General features: G+C 40.8%; 1 protein-coding gene across 4 annotated transcripts in view; it reads right to left on the bottom strand.

The window, feature by feature from the left end:
* The window catches only part of FHOD3 (formin homology 2 domain containing 3), a 410,832-nt gene that overhangs the window by 53,191 nt on the left and 337,535 nt on the right, over window positions 1-20,106 (bottom strand). For all 4 annotated transcript variants that reach the window (XM_035317954.1, XM_035317955.1, XM_035317956.1 and 1 more), the window contains 4 exons: window positions 18,238-18,452; window positions 11,080-11,391; window positions 6,585-7,474; window positions 480-638 (listed from right to left, as the gene is read on the bottom strand). In XM_035317954.1, the coding sequence (XP_035173845.1) occupies window positions 480-638; window positions 6,585-7,474; window positions 11,080-11,391; window positions 18,238-18,452 (1,576 nt within the window). The remainder of the gene's footprint in view (window positions 1-479; window positions 639-6,584; window positions 7,475-11,079; window positions 11,392-18,237; window positions 18,453-20,106) is intronic.

Here is a 20,106-nt window from a genome sequence, read left to right as displayed (position 1 = left end):
CAATCTAGAATGACTACAACAGCTAGCTGGGCATGAACTTTATTAAACTCTGTACCAGTTGCATCAGCTTTATAAAGTCACTGCCTATTCTTTGGTGCTTTATGAGTGCTCAGAATTAAATACATTTCCAACGTAAGCATGCAGAACTTGTCCTGTTTAGAATTTTAATAGCTTTAATAAATGTAATAAACTGAGATGCAGAAGAATAGATAATAGTCTAAAAATCTCAATAGAAATTAGCACCACTGTTATTCAAGTTTGGATACAAACAAAGCAGAGAAATGCACATTTACTGAGCATTCCCAACCTCAGGTGAACACTACTTGCTTCTGAGTACAATGCATTGATTTAACAGGTTTCAGTAATACAGATACATCAATTTTTCTCTTGTCCATAAACTATACGGCCTGTATCATACGTAATATTGAGTAAAATGAAACACTGAAAATGCAGACTTGAACGTACTGACTATTCCTTACCTCTATTCCTTCCTTGTTTAAGGCATATTCGTCAAAGTTCAAAATAGCAGTCTTGATAGTCCGTGGCGGGGGCAACACAGTCAAGCCAATATTAATAGCATTGCTTCGTTTTGAGTCCAATACAATGATCTCCTGTCGCTTCCCATCTGCAGCAGTTTTCTTGATAAAGAAGAGAGGAACACGGAAATTACTCCCCCAGTTTGTTTTTTAAAGAAAAAGTCACTCCTCTCACCAAAGACTTCCCTTGTGCAAGGGTACTGACGCTGAATGCTTATCTAATTCATTTATAGCCATTAAAAAAAGCTGTCAGACACTTTGCAAGGATGACAGGCATAAAATATATGCGTCACTACAAACCTTGGGAGTACTGAAGTATGGGCCAGGAGTCAGCCTGCAAAAGCCCGAGGCTGTCCCCATGGCTGAGGCTCTCCCTGTCCCCCAGGGGCTGCCGCTGCGATGCCTTTTGTTCTCTCACCGTGCTGTGCAAGGTTTCTCTTTGGCAACCTAATGTCATATACAAGGAACCTGCAAGGGGACTCTGCTCCTCATATATGGAGGCATGGGGGAGACAGAAAGCATGAGTGTGCAGCAGAATCCAGCTTCAAATGTGATCTTCCCTCTCTCGCCACACACGTGAACTTTGGAAACTAATTTTCTTTTCCCTCTTGCTTTTCCCTATGAAAGATGGGCTGCGGGATGCTGTCAAACACCGGAACATAGACAGCAAACTAGTGCACTGATGCAAGCAAGCACAAACATGCTTTCCTGTATATAAACCCGTGTTTCAGCACAATACAGGGATGTGACCACGACCTCCCTGCAGAGTCTGTTACCTGCATTGTGGTTAGTGGCTCTGGCAGCAGCAGCCTCAGCACAGAGGCACCTCGAAGGGGCAAAGACAGAAACCGTGACAGCTCACACCACCGCTCAGAGCAGGGAAGTGCCCGTGTTGGCTGTGGCAGCAGTGCCTCTTGCTGCTCTTGTGGGTCTGGGGGAAGCTCAGGAGGAGACCTTACTGCCTGAGCCTCAGCCTGTGTTCAGCACTGCCTTTTAGTTTGTGCAGCTTTGGCCTGTCACTTCCTTTGGGTCTGCACTGCATCCACCACTGCCTCAAAAAATACCCTACTGCCAGGTTTACCTGCTGCTTCTATGTTGGAGAGCTGCCTAAACCAGTAAGACTTTACCAAAGTACCCTTGCTGTGTGTCAGCCCACCATGGGAATGCAGTTACCTGGTTATAAGGACACCTTTTTATGGCTGAGGTCTCTGTAGCAGCTAGCCCCAGCAGGCACCACACCTCGCCTGTTCATCACACCAATATGATCAACGTGGCACGGGGCAACTTCTGTGTGCTGACAAAGCTGAAGGCAAGGGCAGTGTAGAGGAACTGGAGACTGACTACCTCATGTGCATGATGGGTGAAAGTAATGAGTTGGTGGTGGGTTTTAAATTAAAAAGAAACAAAACTTTCAGAATAAACAGGATAAATTTTAGGAGAAGAAAGACGATGTTTATTTTCAATTTTATTATGTCAGAACTGCCCTTCTGTAAACACCTTAAACATCCCTGAACCCTTCTTGAACCTTGCCTTTTTTTGAGTAGAAGAGACCTCTGTCTATGGAGGAGCTAACTGAGGGATCTGAGATGGAGCTTCTCCTTTAAAGCAGTCATTTTCACTTCCCGGGCTATTAATCGCTTTTTCAGGACCACAGTTAGTGGCCAGGACCACATAAAAACAAGCGGGGTTCAGCAGAGTCTGCTTCCTCTCGAGTCTGTATCGCACTCAGCCTTCTTTACACCACTGCCTCTGCCTCGTACTTCGCAGCTGAGGATCACGCCGCTCCGAGCTTATGCAGAAGGGAAAAGGCTCGGGGAAAGGAGTTAAATTTAGGCTTCCCACATGCGGTATGGGTAAGTAAGCCTCAGATCTGCAGCTCTGTCTTTAGGTTCCTAAGTTTGACAGGAGAGACATATTCATTTGAGGGCCATCTGATGCTAACCGCGGGGACGACCGCGATTACACCAGTGATCTCTCCTCAGCAGTGGGTTATGAAAGACAGATGAGCTGTGCCGGGGACATAAGCATGGAGGCATGTGCCAGAGCTATAGCTGCACGTCAAGTATATAGCACTGGCAAAAGAAATTTTAAATCTTTTAGGTTAGAAACTAAACCTTTCTGAATTAACAAAAAGATGAAGAGAAAAGATTTTACTCCTTTGAACTTTATTACCCCACTGCTAGGAAAACAATTTCTTTTTGCCTGCAATGAAACTGCAAAGGTGTAAGCGCCTGACTACTGAAATGAGCTACAGCTACTGATTTCTGTTATAACACCAGGTGACTTCAGACTGTTTTATTAGTTCATTAACAGAGAATTACTTCAAATGGATGAAGGAACTGGGGCACTTAATGTGATGACATGCAGCCCTGAACTATTGTATTATTAAATATAAATCAGGAGGTATATTGTGGGAAATAATAATTTCTACAATGTGTCAAGAACTACAGTGAATTTAGACTTCTACGAGACCTAACTGGCCAGCTGCTGTTGCCTTCACTGAAGTCTGGGTTATTCAGAAACACTGGCGGTCCCACAGAGGTGACCCGTGGTTTGGTGAGCACGTAGTCTAAAATACACCTCTTTGATTTAACTAAGCAAACAGAAGAATTTAAATCACTTTTTCAGTGGTCACAGAACGAGTAATTATATATGAGCATCAAGCCAGAAATATCTCCCCTCTATTTAAATTGCAGAACAATCTGCATTGGTAGTAATGAAAAACCTGGGATATCCCTTACTAGTGAGATGGCAATTTTTTGGTTTCTATCTAAATTAGCAAAGATTTAGCACTGGGGATTTAAAAAAGGAATCATTCAGCTGTCACTGACTTTGTCCAGGATACAAACTTATAATCTTTTACAGAAATTTCATTCCACATTTATGACTTGCCTTAGCATTTATTCACATCGCAACAAACATTTTCATGTGCAATATGTGTCTAGGCACATATGTACACGTGTATGTGAAAACACATTCCTTAATTTTTCACTCCTGCTAGTTTTTATGTCTGTGGGCACATGATGGATGCCTATGCCCCACTGGGTACAGATGAATCAGCAAAACAGTACTCTCAAAGACATGCAGAACCAAGCGGGTAGCAGAAGGGTTGAACAATAACTTCTGATCCAGTAGAGTGTATGTGTTTTCATTTCTCTTCACAGAAAAATAAACACTTTGAAGCACTTCACCAAAATACCTGTTTTTGTTTGGCAGAGTGAGAAAGAGAAATTTTAGACTGGCTTTCAGGGGGTACCTCATCACCTTTTCTATTCACTAATAAAATGTCATGGTCCTGTAGACCAGAAAATAAGCATTCTGCAACAAAAGGTGCTCCACCAACCAAAATCTGTGTGCACCCCCCAGTGTGGCATAAACTTCCCTAAAATCAAGATCCACCCTCCACCTTGAACTACCCTATTATATCCTACAATTTAAGATCCACTTTATTTTATTGCAGCCTATTGCGTTTAATGAAAAACTTCTCATGAGCCAGGAAGTAGCTGTTTATAGCTGTGTTGTGGAAATCACAGTGAAGGATTAGAAACTGGAGTAAAATTGGTTACAGCTGTATGAAAGAGCATATGCACAAGATAGAGCCAACCCCCCCAACACACACACCCTGGCTTCGCTCTTCCCCTCCTCCTTCTGGACTATTCCTTTTCCATGCACCTGCTTGCATCTAATGCTCTGAAATCTGGAGGTCTGACTTTTGATTTGTTGCTCCGTGCTCTTTTTTTCAGCTGAACCAACTGAGCTGTGAGTCAGACTTCACGAAATTATAGAATAAACCTGTTTTGGATTGCAGCCATTGGACATGAGAAACTAGACACAACGGGGAATGTACTCCCTGGAAATAAACCAAGCAGTCTGGAAAAAGCGAGAGCTATCCTAATTTGAGTACAATCTTCACACCAAACCTCAAGTCCTCTACAGATTCAGTCGTCTGCTTAATTATTCCCACTCTCACTTGATCTAAGGACCATCTCCTACCCGGTAAGATTTGCTGGTACTCACGAAAAACACACAGGAGTCTCAGAAGCCCACATGGGCTTCCACTACGATAATTCTCAATCATCGTCTTCTATACCGAGACAATGATACTTCTATGTCTGTGTTACGGGACGAGGTGGAAAGCATGCCAAAAGTATAATGTCTCATGCAGAGAGCAGTATTAGTCTCCAGGAGGAAAGCAGTCACCTAAATCATTCCTCAGACTTGCACTAATTTCAAAGAAACCTGCTCACTCATCTTGCAGCCAGAAGCCAAAAGCTGTGCCAAAGCATCAGGCAGCCCAGGAAGGTTTGGGAAGAAAGCGTGAGGGGGTGAAAATGGCCAAAGGTAGTTTGGGAATGTGCGTGATAAGTGACTGGAAAAGTAAACAAGTCTACATCCCGGCAATATAACTTTCTATCAAAATTTCAGGTGAGAATAAAGGATTAAGAATAATCCAGAGAGATTCCTTGCAATATTGGCATTTAGCACAAAGCTAAAGTTTGGAAATGGCAGCTATGTCATAATTCCACATTCAATTCAAGGAATTAAATGCTTCACAGATCTAAGAAAACATTCTCATTCCTTCCATCTATGAACCATCTGGGGCAGATTTGTATTTGCAGGGAGAGAGATGAGGAGTAACACACCACAATGTCACCAACATTCCTTCCTCACCAGAAAAGGAATTAGATAAAGAAATTAATCCCAGTATCAGCTGAATGTGTTTTTAAAGCTACTACTCCACACGTTTCAGAGCTATATGCATCATATGTCTGAAAGATGTTATTGCATCACAAAAAATGCGGTTTATACCAGTGATATGTAGGATGTAGGTGAGTCATGCATCTATGTACCTATTGTTTGGTAGGTACTTAACGGGGTGTTCGGTTGTTCAAACTGTGGTGTTTCTACTTGGGCAAGAAGATGAAGAATGACCATTAGAAAATGTAGAGTTAGTAACCCAGAGAAGTGACAGGGAGAACTTTTACCGTGAGACATCCAGTCTCCACAGATTAAGAGAAAGCAGTAATACGTATGACACAACACATATCTTCTGTCAGCCGAAGAGAAGTAAAATATCCAAGATACCGATTGTTTTTTATGTCACTATAAAACATACAAGCAATTTCTTTCTTTCTTTTAAAGAAGAGAGATGGGCATTTTTTACTAGCTTTTTAACTGGAAAAGAAAGTTGTTTCCCTGACAACAATTATTCTGCTTAGAAGAAAGAGAGTTTATGTAGCCATGAAAAACAAACGTTTCAGCTAATAACTTCTTTAATGCTACTTCAAATTCCTACTAAGGGTACATAAAAGAGACTTTACTTTGTTGTAGGGTCCAATGTTAAACAGCCATGACACCAGCCTTTATGAATTTATTTCATAACAATGCTCCTAAGGAACAGTAGATCCTAGCTACAGAGGTATTTCCTGTGCCAGCTTCTATCCTAAATTTTGGGTAGCCCCACTGTCCAAATAAAGGGTTTAAAATATGCCCGCTGACCACTGTTAAAAAAAATAAAAAATCCCTCCCAAAAATCCTGCAGAGTTTAACTGCAGTTGAACTTAGTACAGCTGATAAATCAATCCTGTGCAATAAAGTACAGGCATTTTGCAGCAGATCTAGGTTGATATTCTAACCTTTCTACATTATGATTAGGAAAATATTACCAAGTGAAGAACTTTGAAACACACAGATATGAATCATCACGCTCTGACCTTTGCATAAATGTAACAGAAAATATTTCATATTTCAATACCTGGTTTGGCACTTAAGTGTGAACATGCTAACGTAGAATTTGTTGGTATTCCCCACCTGAGGTGATATCCCCAAACCGGTAGACCTGAGACAAGAGGGCAGGCTTGGCACAGACAGCCCCCTAGGCTCATTTCCTAGTTTCAGGTTATGGAATATCTTCTCTCATAGGCCAAGCTAGAAACACATCCAGTAATTTCCACTGTTTTCATATAAACAGTATAAATCATTTAGATCTAAGTCAAAACGAATACCAATACAATAGCAAAATAATAGCGAGCTGAAAACGAGCTGTACCTTTGTGACAGGCAGTTCCTTGGATTTGGACTCAAAGAGATGCTCCAGTTTGGAAGTGTCCACCTTAATGGGTTCCAGTTTCGACCACAGGAATTCTCTGCAGCGTTTGTTGTTTTTACACTGCCACTCAAATGGCCGTACCTCATTCCAAAACAGACGGATGGTTTTCTTCTTCTTTATAAATGCTGGCTGACCCCTAGAAACCTGGGGTGACCCTAAACCCTGAGGAGTGCTGAACAGCGGAGGGGGAGCCAATAAATTAGCAGAGGGTGGAGGTGGAGGCGGACATCCAAACAGTGGGGGAGGTGGCGGAGGAGGCAAACCCAGAAAAGAAGGTGGAGGTGGAGGAGGGGGAACAAGGGAGTCCCCAGGACCCATATCCATGTCCAACACATCTACATCATCCTCCTCCCCCAAGTCTGTAAAATCCATGTCTTTGATTTTAAGTTCTCTAGGATTAGCCATGAGCTGATCCCAGATGTAGTCAGATTCCTTCTTTGGCTGTGCTGGTGTTTTCTCAGGGACCTGTTCACTGATTTCATCTTCAGGCAAGGCTGTCCCCTTGGCCAGCTCACCACTGTTGAATTTTTCCGCAAAGGCTTTCACGCTGCCTTGGTTGTCCAGGTTTCCAATCTCCATCTTTTTGACACTTTCATCTTTGGCCTGCTTCGTGGCCTGAAGGATAGAGATCCTACTGGCTAGACTAGTGAGTGACTCCTCGCTTTCCTCCGTCTCCTTCTTTTCCTCCTTCGCCTCCAGCTCCTTCTCCTCTTCATCCTTGGGCTTTTTGTTATGCGCATACAACATGTCCAGCATAAACCGCTTGTTGTTGAGGATGTTGCTGCACTGCTCATTCACACCAGCATCCTGGATGGTCTGCGACCATGGACCTGCAATCACACACGCACAGATGGCAACAGTCAAGGGGAGGGAGCCAGAGCACCGAGAACACTCTCCACCACATCAGAAATGTTTCTGGGGATGCATGCACAACTAGCCAGAAACTGGGCAAGCAGCAGTCTTGAAAATTTTGAAACAAGTGACAGTGCTGATATATGGCCCAGATACTTCTCAAAGAAGGAATGGGGGCAGTAAATAATCAATTTAGCTCAGGAGGGGATACATAACTGTCAGGATTTCAAGATTTAGGTTTCTAAAATCTATCGGACTTCACTTTGTACATTCTAACCCAGCTCATTTTACACAATCCATAAATTCTCAGAACTTTTTGAAATCTGAAATGGGGCTTAGGTATCGTGACAACGGAGCAATATAGGTTGCTGTCCTACTTTTGACCTGGCCATAAACTGGAAGTCCCCCAGGAAATCTTCCTTATGAAAGTGATTTTCTCTGCCTGACTTCAAGGTCAACAAGTAACTGCTTCCTCCCCTTCTCCCTCCTCTATCTCACCTCCTCCCTCTCAGCTGGCTAGGGGAGGACAGCTTTCACATCTGGCTCTTCGTTGGACCTCCCTGCTGGGCACCTGGGCTGCCTTCACCACACGGGCTACTCGAACCACAGAGCAGATTGCATACTCAGGGTACAGCCCTCAGGGCAACTGAGAGTGTAACCACAAGCAAGATCTATCATGTTACTTGTAGGAATATGAGCACCTAACTAAGACTTTAAGTGATTTCTGAAAATGCTGCTCCTCAGCCACTGTTACCCTTCCCCTTGCATATGATGGGATTGAAAACCTAATGGTCTTCTTCCCACATCACAGCCATTTAACATGTCACTGTAATGAAGCTTTATGTTTCTGACTACTAATCTTTTAAATTAAAAACTGCAGAATAATGTGTTTGAGACAGCACCATAAATAACAAACCACAACAGTCAATTTGTAAAAATAAATGATGCAGGAATCTCTTAAACTACATTTTCCTGAATGTAATACTGCTAACCAGTGTGGATAATGTGTCAAAAATTGTGGTACTTCTTTTCCCAATGGGCATCAAATGAAGTGATTAAATATGGACAAAGATCATTGTTCATACTTAGTGTATCTTCTTTATGGGATTTTTTCTGTTCTCCATAGTCTTTACACATTTTATTAATATATTTTTATAAATTCTACTTAAACATTTTATATTGATTGCTAGCCTGACTTCCTTTTGGTCAGTTGTGGTGAAAGATTTTGTTTTATACTTTTCAGTTGCCTTTTCACTTAAACTTCTGTTTCATTTTTGTTTCTCTCCTTATGCTCCTGAATTTTCAGTACTCGAGAGTTTTAAATATCTTTATCAGTTTCATTTATCAATTGAGTTGCTTTTTTACCATGACAGCTACACTGTGCTGTGAGGTGTTTCCTTGGTGAAATCCCCAGAGTCCTGCAGCAACACCACCCATTTAGAATAAGAACGTGGGAAAACATAGGATAGGTCTCACAACACAAAGCATACAGACAGAAGTGATTTTTAAAAGGAATCCAGAGGTTTAACTCCAGATAAAATAAAGACACTTTGTCAGCAATGGATGCAACTTCCAAAACTGTTTCCTCCTACTTTTCTGTAGGAGGCTTCTTTGTCTCCCTTGCTGACTTATTTTTCCTCAGTCTTTCTCCATGGGATTGCTTTCTCACCAAATTTTTTTTTAGCTGAGATTTGTCCCTGAGGTAGTTTCTCTAGATAACATCACCTCTGTCTCCACAGTACAGATTTTATCTAATTAGTCCCAACCGAGGACTGCCTTGTCTTTCCAGCCTCTCCTTCATAGATGTTCAAAATTGTCCCCAGGACCCTTCTGCAAATCCCATAAGCTATCCGCTCCCAGTTTTCACCAGCTGGGATCCTCTTTGTAATACTCCTCACCAAAATCTCCCCAGACAAAATCTCTAATTTGGGGTCCCCAAGTCTGCCTCCATTTCCCCTAGCTGATCAAAGGTTATTGCTGTGAAGAATCCCACTCTTGCCACCTCGGTGCCCTCTTCTGTCCCCCTCTCCACAGGGGCAGAGCCAGGACCAAAGGCTTTATTCCTTGAGGCATCTGGGCAGAACCAATGGGCTTCCTCATGAATGGCAAAATATTTGCTGGGAATCCGAGAACTGCTGGGAAAAAGTGTTCTCCTTTGCTTTCTGAATCTCCTTGTCTACCAGAGTGCAAATGACTCACTACAAGAGACCTCCTACATGGCAAAACCTAGTAAATCTTTGGCCTACTGGTAACACATCAATTTTAGGATACTGATTTTTTGATAACTAGGGTATATTTCTTAGCTTTTAACAAAAAAGTACATAAGCACTTATTTAGAGTGAAATCATCAGCATGTAACAGACAAGGATGTAACAACGGGAGGAAAAATTGTAATTTCTATTTGCACTTGGATGATCTATGCCACAGTGCAATAATATCACTCATCTATCATATCTACTCTGCCTTTCCTACATATGTACCCATCTATGTTCTTCAAGGGTACCACAGCATTCTAAGTGCCTCATTTTAAGTGCAGATTGAAAAGAAGATCACTCTCAAATTTAGAATGAAATTAACTAATGCTTCTCAGAAAAAAGTGATACAGTTAAACGTGAACAATACAACATGACAGTTCATCTCTATGGAGTAAGCATTGTGATTCAGTCATCTCCTTTCAGGAAAGAGAAAGACTTTTTCACACTGTGCAGCAATTTTTGTTTTCTTATCTAGAATTTAGAGAACTTAGGACAATGCATTCCACTGTTCAGCCCCAAAAAGACTTGGAAACAAAATGTCCTAATTGCATTACATTCCTTTACATCTCTTAAAAAAAAAAAAAAAAAAAAAAAAAAAGTCAAAATCTGCCTTTTTATTCCCTTCATGTCTACCTCTGGTCATAATTACCTCTCCATGCAGAAAATTGGTTGTTGTTTTCCAGGCTGGACTACCCTTTACAGGTGCCTGGTGGCATATTTAACCATTGGTCACAACAGAGTTGTGGAATAAACATGCCAGAGAACGTATATTTCATGTGTTCCACATGAGCTAAGGAGGGTCACAGCCTTGGCCTATACTCATCAGCTCCTACGTATCTCTCTGTTTTCTGAAGCCTAAGGCAGGAAAACTGGAAGGAAGGAACAAACATCCTATTTGTCTTCTTATTGAATTAAAAGCTAATGGCGAGGAAAAACTTGTTTTGAATCTCATGAAAGTTCACATCAGCAGGGCCTCTCATGTCATTGTTTTATGTGTAGAAAAGGCAAATCAATTCTCTGGGAGCTAGAGATGCAAGTCACTGCAACACAATGATTCAATGGTTACTACTTTAAACGTAAGGAAGAAAATGGTCTGGAGTTGAATGAAACCTCATTTCATCAAGGCCTTGCTGTCCTTAAAACACAGAAACCCCATCAAAGTCTGTGGATTTCCAAACAGGGAATAGATGGGGATTTGGCCACAGAGAAGGAAGTCTTAGATAGGCAGAAAGGGTTTGTTTGCTAATTAACAAAACAATAGAGCTGGTAATTTAACATTTTTTTTTCCAACAGAAAAGCCTTCATTATTGAAAAAAACTTCACTTTACCAGTTTCATTGTCACTGGTTAACTTGTCCTCTCTCTCTTCCCTCTCTAAAGTGCTGCTTGCTGAGGATATGCTGGATGCAGAGCAGTTGTCTTTTTCATTCACTTCCTCATTCTGCCTCTCTTTTTCACTGAGTATTGCACTTTCTTCTGGCTCTCTTTCTGGTCCTTGCTCCACCTCACTCTCTGGTCCCACCTCTGCAGCCTCTATTTCCTTGGGTGTCTCCGTTCCCTGCTCGGGCTCTGCCTCAGCCTCCTGCTCTGCTTCTGCTTCTGGTTCTGTCTCTGTCTCTGGTTCGGGTTCACTGGCACTCACTGGTGGAGAGAACAATGGGAGAAAGAGATGCACTTAACAGAGGAGTCGTGTCAGGCTCACCCGTCTAAATGAGAGCGATCTGAAAATTGTACAAGTGCCTTACGGAAAGAAAATAAAAAGCAAGTCCATGGCATGCTTAACATTATGAGCAACAGATTGATGAATGTTGTGTGACGACAGCATTGCACATGAGAGTGGCCTGGCAATCCCCCTCGCTTACTGTCTGGAGCCAATCCACTGTTTTTATACATACTTCCACAGCTGGAGTGTTGGACTCGCATAAGGATTTGAACCAGCAGAAAATGGGCGTCCCACCTGAGTATGACATTAAAAATTCAGTGCCTAGACAGAGCCAGGAAGGAAGAGATCTTTTTAAAAGCAAAAAGGAGGGAGATTGTGGCTTTTGGTTGAATTTTCTTTGGTTTCTGGAAGAATTCTTTTTTCACCTGATGAGGAACACTTCAACAGAAAAAAATACAAATATTAGTTTTATTAACACAGTGAAATGGCACAGTCTGGAAATGGCACTGTCACATATCTGGCTGATGAAAAACATATGTTTTTTCATGCACATTTACTTCAGAATAGCCACATCAAAACTGGACAAACTTTCCAACTGCTTGGCATATAGCACAAATTTAGTTTCCAATGGGTTGGCATATGTCATATATTGAGCTTTTTTTTAATCAGTTGGCAACATGGCAAACACTGTTGTTGATAGTATACCTGGTTTCTTCTTCCCTGCTTTATCATAGACAGTGAAATTCATTCATTTTTTATTTTTTCATTTTTTTTTAGCTAAAACATCAGATTTTCACATGCAAACGTTCTCTGCATGCTGCAAAGACACTGAAGAGCATCCACACATATTCACATCAAGCAGCTCACAATTCTCTGAAAATTGAAATAGCCATGCAAGAGTGACGAAAATAGGCATGCGTGTTAGTTCTGCATACTCCCCAGATCACCTTTGCATGAAATCTCGTGTCAGGTGGCTGAACTACAACAACCAAGTCATACTTGTTTTTTCCCTCTATTAACTACTTTCCATTACAGTGTTGCAAAATAGGCTTCTGGACTTGTCATGATCTTTGGATCACATGATGTACAATGAGACTTCCTTCAAGAACTAAGTGAATCTTTGAAGGAAAAAAAAGCATCACACTGGAATGCAACCCAAACATGTCAGGCCTCTAGGGAGCAGGTAAATAGATTTATCACAGGAAAGTATAAGCCAAAATAAAGTCACAATGTTTTCTTAAGACTGCTTCACATTGTGTGGCTATTCTTTTTTCTGAGACACCCACTCAAAGAATGGTGATTATCAACTATTCCTGCGTTTTATCTATACAGTAAGACACATGATTTTAAACTAGCTCTCAGGAATGTATCTTCAGTACCACACTACTCCTGTTCACTTCCTCTAATTCAAGTGTACAAAACTGCAAATGAATTTTGTCATTGATTTTGTTGGAGCTAGGCTCCTGCACTTTCACAATTGATTTTAAATGTGTAGTTAAATAACTAGATATGCATATGTAATACATATATATAAACGTACACATAGTATGTTTAATAAATAATCCATGTATACCTAATCCAATTTTAAAATCAAACCAAGGTTTGAATATAAATGGGGTTCAAACGTAGGTATCCTTCAGGAGATCCTGGAACTAGAATGGTACTGTAGCATGAACATGAGACTCTGAGCTTGCCATAGTGCAATGGTCTATGACCGCTGCACAGATACGAATGTCTTCAGTTGACTTCAGTTTGCCCTAGACTAATCACTTTTTTTTTGGTGTTTGTGTGAATAGTAGAAAAAAAAAAAAAAGTAGAAAAAAAAAAGTAGAAAAAAAAATAGAAAAAAAAAAAAGCTGTTATTCAATTACCAGAAAGGTCAACTTCAACAGCTGAAGCAGAGAAAGAAGCTGACTAAAATGTGGCCAGGACTGCTATCATGAAGCTACACTGGAAGAAGATTCAATTGAATAGAGTCAGGGGAGACATCAGAAATGCTTGAGAAAATGAGAATGTAAACCTACAAAATCAGTATTCAAAAGAATTCTGAACCCTCTGCACACCAGAAATATTCCACACATACCTGAAAGACACAGTGTTTTAGCAGATCCTAATATACGCCAAAAAGTAGATAGCAATATACTGATACAAGTTACCTTTCTGAATTCAAGGCGTATCAAAATTTTAACACTTCTAGAATAAAACAGGGATGCATTGACTCATCTTGAAAGTCTCTCTCTTTCATTTATGGGATAGTATCAAACAATCCACCCATATACTAAATAACTATAAATAGTGAGCTAAATCCAGTGCTTCCCTTAAAAAGCAGTTCAGAAATCAGATTTGTCAACAAACACCAGTAGGCAAATGAAGCCAGCAAGCTAGCCCTTTGTCCATCACTTGCAGTTTCACCATGTAATCTATTGGGCTGATACTGGTGATATGTAGTCATGGCACCAAGCCCATCGGAGTTAAAGAAGCGTTTGGACTGTGCACTAAGTCATATGATCTGAATTTTTGGGTAGACCTGTGTGGAGCCAGGAGTTGGACTCGATGATCCTTATTTGTCCCTTCCAACTTGGGATATTCTATGATTCTATGATTCTACGGTGAGAACATCTCAAGATGTTAAAAATCTAAATTCTTCATGAGTGAAATGAGCTAGAACTTTCAGTCCAGTATCTACTGGCTCACTTTTCCACACTGGACAAAACAATACTGTTAGTGGCAACCTTACAGGCAGCAACAAAATTAAGTAACAGATCATGCTCTCTTCCTTGTGTTTCGACTGCTGGTAAAGAGTGAGAAGACTCAGACTCAGGAAAACAAGAACTGTCATATCAAAAATCATCAAGAGCAAAGAAGGAATTCCTCAGACATATAGAAGTCTGATGCCAGTATAAGCAACATTTTTTTAAAATATAATTTTACATGCATACAGTTCTTAAAATCATAGCTGGAATTGCCACATTCTCTAGTAAAGGTTACCTTTTTTCTCTTACATGTGCTGTTTTTCACACTTCTCTCAAGGCTTTTTAAAAATTAGAAAAAAAAAAAATGAAGAAGAAGAGTGAGCTACTTTCTTTAAATGAGCAGAATTTTTACTTGCCATTGGATTCACCAGCAGGAGGAAAACTGCATGTGGCCTTAAGGCCTAAGTTTTGAATCACATGTCCATTTATTTTCTTCTGCCAGAAGTTCATCTCTAAAAGCATACTACTGGAAAAAAAAAGTGCGAAGACTTCTCAGAAGAATGAAATCTCCCAAAGAAGATCTGTAACGTCATCACTGAAAGAGATGGTAGCAGGGCCCCTCAATGAATGTGTAAAGATTTTTGTTTGTTTGTTTGAGAGCTGTTGGAATCTGCATTTTCTGTCATTTTTAAGAGTTGGCCACAAAAAAACATAGCAACATGATCTTCTGAGTGAGAGGGTAGACAGGACAGCAAGCTGCTCCCTTCTGAAAAACATGGCCATGAACTCAAGACATTACACAGGGACATGGAGGGAAATTTCTTTTGATACTCAACTATTAAAGAACTCTGAATCAGACACAAGCTGTCATATCCTTACTACCTGCCGATAAGACCTCAGCCCCTCAGGCCTATAAGCCCTCAGCGAGAACAAATACCCCTCCAGGCCTATACCTTATCTCCTGTTAGTGTAATAAATTAGGCAACCTCATCTCTACCACTTTTCTCTGTTCGCTACTTGGAGTTGGGAAATGGCAAATGTCTCTTATGGAAGCTTGCAATAAGTCTGAAGAAGGCTGTTCCCATCCAAGCCCTCCTGGTTGAATTGTTTGGGCAATTCAACACAAAGTTTAAAGTCTTGGTTGTATCTCCCTTCAGCTCTTCCAGCACAGGATTCCTCTTGCTGGGCCCATCTTTTTCTCTCTTTCTTTCTCAGCCCTCAACCCCTAACCTTTTCTCCCCATCCTTTGTAATGGTAAAATTTAGCATAAAGTTATTAATAGAAGGGTACTGGCACTTTCTTCATTTGCCTTAGCTCCTCCTCTGTCCTGCTGTACAGTGGTTATTTTGGCTCTCCATCTGTGGCTGCAATGGCCTCACTGCTCCCTTATGCTCTGGTACTTCTCCATCTCCAGAAACATTTTCACTAGTCATACTTCATGCGGGATTTGAACCTTGCTAATATGTTCAGAAGGTTTCCTGCTGTCCAGAAGGCACACTTGGGTTGACTTGCTTACTTCCTTAAGTACTGCATAAAGCTACACCTCTCAGAGAAGGGCTCATCTCTGATGATTTTCTGGACTGACTTCAGAGATGTATTGGTTGTCGTTGCTCTCCTTTACTGCACACGTGCACTTCATAAGATATCCTCCAATGAAATTACAAAAGAGGAAGTAGCTGCTCAAAAAAAAAAAAAAAAAAAAGTTCAATTTTGTAGTTACAGGACTGCCTTCATTTCCTCTGAATGCTGTACCACAAGTTTTACAAGAGTAAGCTATACAAGACTTGATTACTTTAGTGGAACCAGTTGTTTTATATGAGAAAACACTTCAGATCAGTAAGTCCAGATTTTTATCTTGGGTAAAGATACTGAGACATTTCACAGCATGGGATGAAGTTCCACAGACAAAATCCATTTCCTTCTTAAGCCCAGTAGATACTAGAGGGCCAATGGATACTTTAACACAAGTAATGTAAAATAAATTTAACTCCTAAAACCAGTTATTGTTTTGCTAGTAGAGGAGCACACTTCCTGTTTGACTTCAGATCTGAATTCTGCAGGCAATTATCACACCTCTGTTAACACCATTCTTGCAGGGTCTTTGGAAGGTCCTATGAACAGAAGTGAGGAATTATTTTCCTTCTGCAGTTTTACGCTTGCTTGGAAGACTGATGACTTCCATGTTCAAAGCAACTATTTGTAGTGCAAGTAAACTGGGTTGTGTCCATGACTCTGTTTCAGCTTTCCTACAACTGGCTCAACAAGTTAATGCCTCAGTTTATTCTCTACTAAGTGTGATTCATAACATTTCCTAAGGACAGAAAAAGTTGAGATTTTAATTCATTATGGAGCTTAAGGAACTCAGATAACAGCCTAGAGGCCATGGCACAGTATCTGCAAAGAAGCCTACCAGCTGCTGGTTGATCCAATCATCTGGCCACCTCCAGGGAAGGAGAGAGCCTGCCCTGCCCACATGCTCGTTATTTCAAATGACCTTCCCAATGCTTCTGTTAGGCCTGAAAGAGCAGTCCTTCCTCATGCATGGCTCCCACTGAAGTACGAAGATTTCAGGCCCATGTTCTGCTGCTGTCCTGGCTGTCTGCCTGCAGTTGTCCTTGCCTGGAGGCTTACCCTGCCCCATCCATATGTTCTATCTGTGCAGGTCACTTGCTGGGCTTCCAGGTGTTACCCTCTGATGCCTACTGATATTGTCAGGACTTTAAGAGATGTCCTGCCTACCCACATGTTGATAGCTTTGCCATATCCTGGCTGCCTAAAGTTGCCTGTACACCTGCTCTAAATGTATTCTCCAAATGGGCTGTGCTGCTCCATTTCATGCCACTTTTTTTTTTTTTTTTTGAATGCTTCCAGGAGAAATATGTTAAAATAATCATCATAAAAGAGATACTTGCTCCCTACCCAGCTCTGAAATCCTAATGGTGGAAAAATCCAGCTTGTTTGCTCTAAAAGCAATATTGAACTCAAAGAAATAGGTATCTGAATGTTTCTAACTGTCAGAGTCACAGGAAAATATCCATGTCTTTTAAGTTCAGATGAGTCCACTGAGACTTTTAGGATGCCAGACAAGAGAACTGGGAATATAATTGAGAAAACATATAAACCTAAATTAAATAAACTTCACCTACTTAGTACAGTGAGAATAAACATACGCAATATTCAGTATTTGTAACTTTTTTCTTAAATCACCTCGCTTTATAGCATGCTACCAGCCATAACACTCAATAAAACCAAGCAGCGCAAGTTACAGATGCATTAATCACCAACAGCACGTAGCAGGAAATCAAATCAAATAAAAATGAATGATGGTGATAATTCACCCTCAACATGCACTCTAGCTCCCAATGTTAATGCAACATCATGTGGCATAAATATAAATCTGTATAGCGGATGTTTTTTTTGAGGACTGAAGGAGGGGTACATGATGCAAGTGGCAGAATGACGTGCACATAAAAAACATATTGCTCTGTATACCAATAAATTATATGACAGCAAACCAACCGTGCAAACACTAATTATACTTTCCTTTTCACTAATTGTCTGTGGTCTCTTTTAAGTCCTTTACTACTTCTGTTACAATTTTAAGAGCTTTTGTTTTTGTTAAAAATATCCAACACACCCTCCCTGCCTTTAATTCAAAAGCTTTTCTGTTTGTCCCATTCAGCCTGTGCTCTGCTGGAAGGTTATTATAATCTTGGCATTCATCTGTTGCATTTCTTTCAGAGAATCCACATAAGCAAAATCTGTTGGCAGGAACATTGTTGGTTTAATATTCAGTAACTTCTAATATACAAGGAACATGATGCTAAAATTAAGACCCTCTGTATGCTGTATTTTCCAATTATTTCATCCTAATAGCAACAGACAATGCTAATATAAATCACAGAGATGATTAGCAGTGTATTCTTTGCTTGAATAGAGTAGAAGATATCCAAATCTATGTGAAAAAAAAGAAAGGAAATTTAGGAAGACGGCGTGGAACATTATAACAAGACCCTTTACTTTGGCTCCTCAGAGGTTATATCCTTGCACTCATGCATGAAAAATCACTGCTAGCCGGAGAAAATAATCTTAAAACCATCCCTCTTTTCTCCTGCCTTGCTTTTCACTTACCTTCTGAGTGCTGAGGGGTTGCACAGGGGGTAGAAGGGGTCTTCAGCTCTTCCTGGGACTCTATGGATGCTGGGCTGACACACTTGGGCACAGGCGAGGATGGGGCTGAAGGAGATCGCAGGTTCAAGGACAGCTCACTTCTGCCTCGGCTTACACTCCGACTCTTCAGCTCCTTCTCATACTCCTCAGCTGCCAACCTCTCCAGGTATTTGTATCTGAAAGTTAAATTCCAAAGGGTTTCCGTAAAGAAGAAGGAGTCTGTGCCTGATGCTTGTTTATGGATGAAACACCTGCAGAGAGTGAGCTGACTTCCTGACACAAGGTGTACAGCACTAAACCGAATGCTTGGTCAGTCTGCCAAAAAACACACACCAAAGCAAAAACTATTGCCCTTAAAAATGTTGAATTGCTCATGACAAAACAAAAGCAAAAAGCAGCAGAATTGAAGAGTCCTCAGATATAGTATTGTGTCTGCATAGTCCTTCTCCTTTTGGAAGCATTTGTCTGTCCTCCTTTTCACCCTCCTCCTTCACCTCCTCCTCCTCCCAGCCCTCCCTCTCCCAAAACTAAAATGGGAGGGGAAAAAAAAAAAAAACACCAAAAAAAACCCTCCAAAGCCAGAGCCCCTTAATACTGATGCAAATAGCCAAAGTCTGAGACTTGCTGCAAGGAGAGGAAAATGGTTCAGTGCAGCAGACAAAAACAGATCTCCCTGAAAATAATACCACTAATAAACATTTGGATTGACTATCTCAAGTCTCTGAACCTGCTTCTATTTGCTCTGAGAGCAATGCAGTGGAATTCACTTTGTTCTCTGCAGAGCCTACAATGGAAAGTTTTCTTTTTTTCTATTCTAAAAAATTTCTCTGCCGGACTCAGACATCCAATAGCTTGGACCTGACGTCACATGTAGTTTATTCATCAAAGTCACTTTAAAAGAACAAAGATACATCTGTTTTGCATTTTAGGCAGGCAGAACTCACTAACTGTTTATTAAGACCAGCTACCAATCATATTCTTCATAGTGTGCTTTATACATTTCGACCAAAATAACTTTGAAATACGTGCCTCTCCCAGATGTCTGCTAATTTTATCCACCATTATTTGCTAACGAATAAAGTCATGAATACAGCTGGATCAGGCTTTAGACTGTTTGCCTTACCCACAAGTGAACTGTTAAACAGGTTGATCAAGACTACTGCTTACGTCCCTGAAACGCTGTGGTCATCCTCCTCTAACCCACTGTTGTAAACACTTCATAACAGGGAACACCTCTCCTCCCCCAGCCTGCCTCACTGACAGCCTGAATTAGTGTACAAGTGTGCATTAAAAGCAGGAAGGGTAAAGAAGCCACATGGGGCAACAAACATGCTTAGTACATATGCTAACCACACACACATGCACGTTTGCAAACATCCATACAGAGGACAAAAAATATGGCTTTGAAGAGCACTTCTTGTGTTTTCAGAGGCAATTTGCTTTATTGCAAACAGCAATAATGAAGAACAAACTCATTTTCTTTTATTCCTCCAGAGGTATGCACATGCTTTGAACAAATTCTGCAAGAGAAAGAACCCCTACAGACTCTGGATGAAAATATAACAAGCCACATACTTGTATGGTTATAAAATAGGAACTGTTTACAGTTCTAACATGAAGCCAATTCTGAAGAATGATTTTTGCCTTTTCAATAGAGGAGAAAGCCTTCTGCCGGCATTAGCATAATGTTTTGTTACAGTTAATGAAACCAGTCTTTCTTTCAACTTTGGTCACTTACACACTGCGTCTTCCAGCTCCTCACAATTAGAGCAGACGGGACTCAAGTCTCAAAAAGAGCCATTCGAACTGATCTCTTAGCTTACACAGGTA

The sequence above is a fragment of the Oxyura jamaicensis genome, chromosome 2 (genome assembly GCF_011077185.1).
Source record: "Oxyura jamaicensis isolate SHBP4307 breed ruddy duck chromosome 2, BPBGC_Ojam_1.0, whole genome shotgun sequence".
NCBI lineage: Eukaryota > Metazoa > Chordata > Aves > Anseriformes > Anatidae > Oxyura > Oxyura jamaicensis.
Note: the sequence above shows the minus strand (reverse complement) of the source record. Positions and strands in the feature narration are given on the sequence as shown.